Source organism: Pinus tabuliformis, chromosome X (genome assembly GCF_031772625.1).
Source record: "Pinus tabuliformis cultivar Carrire ecotype Pingquan chromosome X, CPIR1, whole genome shotgun sequence".
Taxonomy (NCBI): Eukaryota; Viridiplantae; Streptophyta; class Pinopsida; order Pinales; family Pinaceae; genus Pinus; species Pinus tabuliformis.
Genome location: NC_142308.1, coordinates 1,492,450,666 through 1,492,460,124, shown reverse-complemented (window position 1 = coordinate 1,492,460,124; position 9,459 = coordinate 1,492,450,666). Strand labels below are relative to the sequence as shown.

The 9,459-nt window shown below is 34.2% G+C and overlaps 1 protein-coding gene across 1 annotated transcript; it reads left to right on the top strand.

The window, feature by feature from the left end:
* Positions 1-2,525: 2,525 nt before the first annotated feature.
* LOC149145659 (uncharacterized) lies at positions 2,526-3,398 on the top strand. The gene is made up of 2 exons (XM_089452524.1): positions 2,526-2,698; positions 2,958-3,398. Exon 2 carries the CDS (start codon positions 3,015-3,017, stop codon positions 3,396-3,398), a length of 384 nt encoding a protein of 127 aa, XP_089308650.1. The 5' UTR covers positions 2,526-2,698; positions 2,958-3,014.
* Positions 3,399-9,459: the final 6,061 nt, after the last annotated feature.

Here is a 9,459-nt window from a genome sequence, read left to right as displayed (position 1 = left end):
CTCCTCGCACTTTTACACTCTTTGTCATACCATGGATTGGTTTTGCTATTTCTTTTATTATTTGATATAGGAAAATAATTTGCAAAATTTGATAACTAATTCTCTAAATCCCTTTCCAAGACTAACACTTGAAAAGTCAATTAGGTAACAAACATGCTATTAGATAGAACTATTTGTTTCTTTATTTCACCAAACCAAATTGAAAAAATAATTTTATAAATTAAAAATCAATAATACAATCTTAGAAGCAGTTTAAATCTATTATTATAATCATGATGTGAAATTGAATAGCTAGATTCTTAGCACATCTAATATTCTCTTTTATTCTGCTATCAATGATATCATATTTTCCAACGTTTGATACATTGTGCAAGGCCTATCTATATAAAAGGATCATGAAATACAAAAAATGGAGAACCTTTTCCCACGAGCATGTGTGTGCTCGACACAATAGTACTTGCAACAACCATGGTTTGGAATCACATTATTATAAACTATGTCTTAGATTCAAATGCATAACTTTGTGGCGAAGGAATTTTCGAGCGAATAGATGATATACATGACAATGGAAACCATGTTTGTGTAGTAAAAGTTATTCTTAATTGGTAACTAGAATATGAGAAAAACACCCATAAGATAGGTTGCCTCAAAAGCACCCATGAAAAATTACCAAAAAAACATTTTTCTGAACCAATTACCAACAAGATGATTTCGAATAAGTAAAGGGTGCACTCAGTAGCTCTATTCCTCACACATGCGATAGAGAGATATAACTTAAGGCAAAAGACTTTTGAAAAAATGGAATCAAGAGGTGTAATGGGATGACAAGCAAATGTTTGCATTTCTCTTATATATATCTATATATATAATCGAGTAGTTTCCAAGCCAACACTATGGAAATTTGTATCTAAACCAATTATTATGGGAATGCGATATCTCAATGTGTATTATCAATATCCCATACCAGAGACGCTGATCATGATAAAAAAATGCTATGGCTGCATATAGGTGTGATGCCGAATATGGTTCGAGTTTGTTGATGGGATTAAATTGGAATAAGAAGACATGTTATGGATTTGAAGTGAAATGGTAGAGACCACAACAAATAATTAAGGCATAGTAAGACGCAATTATATGGGGGTGTCATCTGAACGTAGAAAAAATCAGCGTGGAAATCATCAAAGGCATCATACACCAGGTTGAATGTTGATGTAGCACGAAAGGAAGAGACAGTGCGAACACAGGGCACTATGTCAACATTGTGTCAATGCCAAAGGTGATAAAAGGGTCAGCCATTTACACACAAAGCAATCGCACTATAAATATTTAAAAGGGCCTCTAGAATGTAGCTTTCATTAATCGTGACTATGTGACTTTTGTGAGTCTCATGCAATTCTCCACAGATTGTGACCTACTCTAGGACGTGACTCGACGACTAGCCCAGTAACTGGTAGGTGCACCGTCATGATACCTTGAAATTTTCATGGGAATGATCTCTGTTCACGCATTTCCATCTCTGTTATAGATATTTTTGATATTGCCAATGCAGTGCCAGCACGAGAAACATTTTTATTACCGAATCAATAATGAATGTACTTTGTAAAAGAGGTGCCATCTCTTATGAGGATCATCAACGATTTAATAACCATGTTGTTCTTATATTGCATATGGCCCTAACTAAAACAATAATGACCATTCTCCGACGATTTACAAGTCATTTTCTGCAACAGACCAAGGTTAAAGTTTTAAAACATTAAAATCCAAAACATTATAATATAAAGCATCACGCCGAATCTTTAATACGGTCATGACCATAAGATATACTCGTAACACATGTCAACGTCCCATACAAAACTTGATATGATAACACAAAGTTCGGAAACAAGTTCAATTTTTCTATGTAATATATTATATCCAATATATATATATAAACCAAATTTCCTTGAGCAAAATTCATGTACTTTGAAATTTTTGAAATCCTTGCTCATTCTAAAGTTGGGTAGAACCGCGCATAAATAATCTAAATCATTGTCTACAACTCAATTATTCCGCAAAACATTTTTTTAAGGTGATTATAAGTGCTCAATTATTCCGTTTTGATGTTATTGTTTCATGGAATGGAACGTTCGAGGGAATGGCAAGTTCAGGACTAGTTAAATAATGTTAGGGTTTCACAATGTAAAGTGACGATAACATTTTAATGATTTAGTCATTTTTTAGAAATTGTGATTGTTTGTAAATAATTTATTGAGAGTTTGAGGATATAATATCAAAGCTAGTGTTTCGGGCATGCGTTTTCAAGTTAGCGATATTATCAAATATAATTTTATATTATAGATATTTTTGATCTAAAATGTTTTGCGGAATAATAAACTAGAGCTCACAAGCGTACGGGTCGATTCCGGGAATCGACCCGCCGCCGGTCGGGCGGCGCGGGGGTGGCGCTGCGGTGCGCAGCCCCACCCCCGCGCCGCCCGACCGGCGGCGGGTCGATTCCGGGAATCGACCCGTACCCGCATTTTTATACAGCGCATGATATCATACATGCGTTTACAGGGAGGGATAAAGGCGGTGGTTGTGCGAATCACAGATTAATTTTATTGATAGATATACATATATATCAATATCTTCTTTACATTTCCCGGGATCGATCGCCAGAGCCTCGGAAACTTTAAGCAGACCAGGTTCCAGGTTCCAGGTTCCAGGTTCAATTCTTACGGCCTTTGTTTCTTTAATCCAATCCTTTAAGTATATTTTGTCTGAACAATTTTGAGTAGAGCGAAATTCGCTTTAGGGTTTGGACTGCTACTTGGAAGCTTTTAGATATTTTTGTTGCAGTAGTGATTTTGACAGCGAAATTCGTCTAGGGTTTGGACTGCTGTTTGGAAGCTTCCAGGTTTTTGTTTTCTAGTTTCTTTTTGTTTTTAGATAAATCAGGGGGTGAATGGATGAATTAGGTGGATTGAGAGTTTAGATGTCGAAGGGGGCGGAAGATTGGGGTTTGAAGTAATTGTATGGAAACGCGCAGCCGGAAGCGGGCGAAGGCCTCAGCCCCTCCTCAGTCGTCTTCTTCTGCGTCTTCCAGGCCTTCGAAACGAGCTCGTCATTCGCATAAATCAGCAAGCGGTAACATCACATCGTCGTCGCCGATCCCACCTTGCCCTCGCGCTGCAGTGGCGAGTTCCCGTTCACAGGAAGCGGCCATGGATTCCGGTGCAACTGAGTCGTCGGCCTCTGCCTTCAGGCGGGACTCTGGGAAGCGGAATTATGGACGCGATGAGAGCCAGTCTGCCAGTGCAAAGCGAGACAAAGAAACAGACAAGGGAAAGGAGAAGGAAACCGAGCGAAGCCGTGACAGGGCCTTATATATATATATCTTAACTTTAAAGATATCATGAAATGAGAGGGATACAGTTCCTCAATTAAACACTTTTTTAAATTTGAAAGTATTTGCTCTCTAAGAAATTTGGTTTCTCTCAGCATATATTAAGCTTGAAATTAAAATGAATCTTTAATTACATTTATAATAAAATATATCTTTTAGAAAATAAAAAATCTAAGTCTTATGCCAAAAAAATTATTAGAATGAATCCCAACTAATGCCATATTAACACTATAAATCAAAATCTTTTCTTTTACTTCAAAACATATAACATTTTCCACAAAAATAACCATTAAAATATACATCAACCAAAAAAATATTTATATAAAAAATAAATACATACCAATTTAAAAAAATTTACACTATCTCATTATTACTCTGCAAACAAATTATAATATCACAACAAATTTACACTATCTCATTATTACTATGTAAACAAATTATAATATCACAACCACCCAAAGTAGTAATTTCTAACCCTCTCCTTGTATATGTTAAAAGGATATAAATAGAAGCCTCTTACGGAAACGTACCACTATTTTATATTCATTTCTTAAATCAATTTTTTATCTTGAGTAAGGTCAGTTTTAAGTATGGATTCATTTAAACTTTTGATTTACGAAAACGGATGAATCAAATTTATTGAATGGAAATATATCAATTCTATGGTTAGAATGAAAAAAATATGCATGTTGGAAAAATTATTTTTAGGATTGTAATCTTCCATTATATTCCACAATTTTTACTTGCTCATATAATTTACTACCATAGAAATAAAAAATAAAAATAAATTCTCCTTCCAGTATAAGGTAGAGTCAAGCTCACATGCTAAAATGTATAAACTTGTAGGCACAAAATAATCAATTCCCTAAGAATAAATGTCCTTGCACATATATTTTGGGTTAATTCCCCATAATCAATCCCCCCTTTAGAAATATTGGTGTCCATAAACTAATGGTATTTGCCAAAACCATTCAAGAAAAGAAACAGTTTTTACAAAGTTCGTAATTGTTTCTTGACATCAACCAATTGGGAGCACATCTTTATAAAAACAAAGTCTTTACAAAAACTTATTGTTACATGCCAACACTCTTGGAATTCATGGTCATTTCATACAATATTTTAGTTACATGTGGTTTATTAGTCGTGGAAAGCACTCTAATAGTGGTTTATCAGCCCAACAAACCTTGATAATTTATCATCCCCCAGCTGATACACGGTGATGTATTGACCAAGGAATCCAGTTAGTAGCTCATGAAAAAATTTGATTTTAATTGTACGAGCAAGTAGATCATCTGATAAGCCAGGGAAGGCTCGTTAGGATTGAGTGACATCATAATCGTGGGGTACAAAACTTTGTGCTAAATAGCCACAACAATATATGTGCAGTCACACGATGCGAATTCATTAGATAAATTATTTTTTATGGTTAGTTTTGGCAAAACAATAATGTTGGTCTTACACATGGTTGATGAATATTAAAGTTTTGTGTATCACATTGTTTAGGTTACTAAATGAGGTTAGATTTAAGTTAATCATTAATTTTTGAAAAAAAAAATAGTTATTATTATCTTTTTGACATGAAATTCATAAAAAAAACTATTATTTGCCCATTTTTAGTTGATATTTTTGTATAAAAATTGTAATTTTGACATGTTAATTCTAGCAAAAAATTATCAAAACGTTTAGTTTTTTGCTTATATTTATGTTAAAAATGGTTATTTTTTATGTCCATTGTTAAAAAATGTTGTTTTTTAGAAACAATTATTTCATGTGGATTGAAAAATTAATTAAGGATGTCTAAATATGTAGATTATCTAAAATTCAAACTATCGACTTTCTAATTTAAAAATGCAAAACAATAAAAACCCCACTAAAAAAAAAAAAAAATTAAGATAGAGAACAAGAAAATATGAATACAATGACAACTTCAAAAACTATCAAATTTAGAAAATAATTTTTTACATTTCACACACTAGAAAATTTAAAGTCAAAAAATAGGTCTTTTAAAAAAAGGGTGTGATGCAGAATACACACTTTTTAAAATCAGGATGAAAATCACTACCATTCACCGAGCCTCACCCACTTAATGCACATGAAAAAAATTAAAGTTCCAAAAAGCATGTTCTTAAAAAAACATGTGTATTCTGCATCAACACTTTTGAAAATCGGGTCATTTTTTTGTCACCTCTACAAAACGGGTAACAGTATCAGTTCCCGTTTCAAAGTTTACATTGTTGATCCCATTGTTATATCCTTCTGCGCACTTTCTTCTCTGTGCTGTTTTGCCGACTTCCTTCCTGGCCCATGTTTTTTTGGAATCTCACTAGATGCTCCTAGATCCTTTGATAAGCTTCTTGTGATTCTTGTTGAAGTAGTGTCCGGGGAGGGCGGAGAGGGATGAGGGGATATGCTGATCTGATAAAGGGTCCTGAGAAGGTTCTTCTTCAGAAAGGGATGCGAAAGGGTTTGAAGAAGGAGGGATGGAGGGATCAGAAGAACGAGGAGGGGAGGTGGAGAAAGGAGGAGGGGCTTGCTGTGAGGATGAGGGTGGGCGCTGATTAGATGAGGGGGGATGGGATGGTCCCGGTTGTTCAGGTTCAGATTGTTTGAAGGATGAGGCAGATTTTTTTCTTTTCACTGTTTCCCATTGGTCCTCCTGCTCTGATGATTCAACATTTATAAGTTTTGGGCATCTGTTAGCAAAATGTCCGTATTCATGACATACCTTGCATTTGAAGGGTATCTGTTCGTAGTCCAGCTGTTGGATATGGCACCATTCGTCCACCTTCAATTTGATTGCTTCCGGTAGGCCGTGTCCCAGATCTACTTCGACACAAATTCGCGCACATGCTTGCATGTTGTCCTTGGGCTCACTGCGGTCTATATATTTTCCTACCGCGTTTCCTATTGCCTTGACCGAGTCATCTCCCCAGCAATGAAGAGGGAGGTGAGGAAGCCTGACCCAGACAGGGACAGCGCTTGGAATATCTAGTTCTGGGTCGAAGTCCGGGGTCCATTTGTTGAGATAGAGGCCCCGGGAGTCCATGAAGTAAGGCCCATTTCTAAATATCAAGTCCTTGTCCTCCTTGGTTTCAAAGTGGAAGGTGAAATAACCTCTGCCACAGAACCTTATTGAGATTTTCCCCTGAATCTTGTCTGCCCAGTTTCTCTCCACCCACCGCTGAACAGTTTTGGGTGAGGGCCATAAACCTGTAAACTAGCCGATTAATCCTTTCTCTGCAAGAGCTATTGCTGCCATGCGAGGGATGGTCGGGGGCAGAAGAACTTCTTGAAGCACATCGAGTTTTTTAACGAACTTGGTAGCCGTCGGCCTTGGCCTTTGCTGAGGCAGAGATTTGATCAGGTTCGAGAAGGCTTGCTGCAAAGCTGGATCCCCCCCTGGTGGATCCGGGGGATCCATGGGAATCTAGAGCCGGCGGGATCGCTGGTGCGAAGCAGTTCTGATTGAAGGAGGCTCAGGCGCTCAGACGTGCGCGCGTTTTTTAATGGAAAAATTCTGTATGTTCTCTAGGCTCAGTTCATCCTTAGCAGCGGTGGGGGTGCGGGATATTGTCTTCTGGTCTTTTATTTTTCTCTGAGCGGGGGCGAGGTGGCTACCCTGGCCGCCTCTACCCCCGGCTCCGCCTTTGCTCCGGTGGGTTCTCTCCTTCTCGGCGGCAATTTGGTTTGTTCTAGCCACTTCATATCCTTTGGCACATTGAGGGAACAGAGGCGCTCTGCACTGTTTCGTGCCACATCTATGGATGTTTCCGCTGGTCTTTTTCTCCAGGCAGATGTGGATGATTGAGGCAGTGTTTCTACCTCTGTTTTTCGTCTGATTCGGGTGGAGAGTTTGAGGGGGCGGGGAAGGAGTGGCTACCTTTGCTGCTCTCTTCCTCATTTCGTGCCTCTCCTTTTGTATTGGCCGGACAGATCTAGCGCTATTTGTTCTCTTTTTCTATCCGCAGAAGCTTGTCTGCTTGGTGCCATCTTCTGCACCTCTGCACATTTTTGTTGTTTTTCTTGTAATAGATGGGTTGCTTCTTCAGGTCTGTTATTTCAGGGGTGCAATAATGGCCTTTTGGGGTATATTTTGGGCACTGTTATGCAGATTAACTGGGATTTATACTTCTATTTGCTGCCCTGTTTGAGGGCATTTCTGGATACTTTTTTTAGAGTACATTTGTAAGTGACTCTACCCACGTTTCTACATATGCTTCAAACATTATGTAATCTTCTTATATGAATATAAGACTATCATACTTTTTCTTCCGGAAAAAAAAAACATAAATTTTACTTCAAATCATTAGAAATATTACAATATTTCTATTATACTAAATTGGAAAAACCTTCCAAAAACAAAGATTTCGCATTTATTTTCTCGTCACTTGGTTTTCAAATTCGAAGGATCTTATTTTCAGATTAAGGGCGCTGGTTACAATTACATGGTTCACATTTATTTTTGAAGGAGTGCAATAAGCATTTTGTTTAGTCAGATTTTAAAGTTGTAGTTTAATTTTTGGAATTTTTTTTATTTTTATTTTTATTTTATATATTTAAAATATAATAATATTTAAAAAAAATAAAATTGATTTTGATTTTATTTTAAAATGTATTTTTAAATATACAAATACTGATCATTATTGAAAGTTTTTTTCAATTATCAAAATAAATCACAGGAGCTTAAATTTAAAAAATTAATGTTTTATATATTTTTTAATTTAAATTAAATTTGATTTTTATATTTTTTTAAAATTAATATTAATATTTTAATAAAAAATATTTATATAATATAAAAATTAGGTTATGAAATAGAGAAAATTTCAAAATATATTAAAAATTTAATATTTATTTTTATTAACATATTTTTAAAATTTTGAACATGCTAAATTCTCTAAAAATGTGATATAAAATTATAGAAAAAATAAATTTTTAAATAAAACTTTTTACAGGGTAATAAAGAATTATGCATTAATATTTATTTATTAAATATTCAAAAGGTTTGGTCCAAAATTTTACATTTTTTTTTTAAATTTATTTATTAAATTACTAATAAAAAATGATAATTATAATTATATATATATTTTTGTTTTTTAAGTTATTTGATATATTTTGGTTTGTTAAATTGTGAGGTCACATCAACTTTTAATATAGATGGATTTTTTCTATGGGGTTTTGAAACAAAACATCCATCATAGTTTATTTTACACCCGATAGACATTTGTTTTATATATATTCTTCCATTTATATTCAATTATTTTCAATTTCAAATTCCAATTTATATTGTTTTTCTATTTAATATTAAATTATTATCATAAATTTATCCAAATTTGTATCTATTCTCAGGCTTTAAATTATCCTCCATCTTATTAAATTATTATCATAAATTTATGCAAATTTGTATCTATTCTCAAACTTTAAATTATCCTCCATCTTAAAAAAACCATATTTATAAGGAAATCAATTTTAAATTTTAATTTTATGGAGATGAAGAAAAGCAAAATGCTATATACCTTCACTCATAATATTTTTCACATTAATATTTTTAACATGAAGTGCATGATATGACGGCCCTCGCTACGGCGATATATGTAACTGCTATGCCGTAAAAAATTCTGCTGGCTTCGGCTGTAAAAAATTCTGCTCGCTTCGGCCATATTGATTGTAAAAATCTGCGGGCTTCGGCCGTAAAAAATTCTGCTGGCTTCGGCCATATTAATTGTAAAAATCTGCCGGCTTGGGCCGATGATTTCTCTCTGAAAAAAAATATTATTTAAAATTTTGCATTTAGATTGGGTTTAGTCTAATTAACTAATGCAATATTTTTTATCAGAATTCAACAATATAATTTTAAATAAAATTGTGATTTCTTATATTTAAAATATTTCTCTCATAAATTAATTGAACGTTTTGAAAATACTAAAAACACTCAAACTCTATATATCAAATAACTTAAATTTAAGATTATTAAAAATTTCTACCAAATTCTAAACCTAATAAACAAATATTAAAAAAAATCTTACACATATTAACTCTACTATACTTTTTAAATTACTCTTTAAAATTGGTTTTAA

What these genes read in the sequence shown, in the direction of transcription:
- LOC149145659 (XM_089452524.1), top strand. Translation starts at nt 3,015, where the DNA reads ATGGAAACGCGCAGCCGGAAGCGGGCGAAGGCCTCAGCCCCTCCTCAG.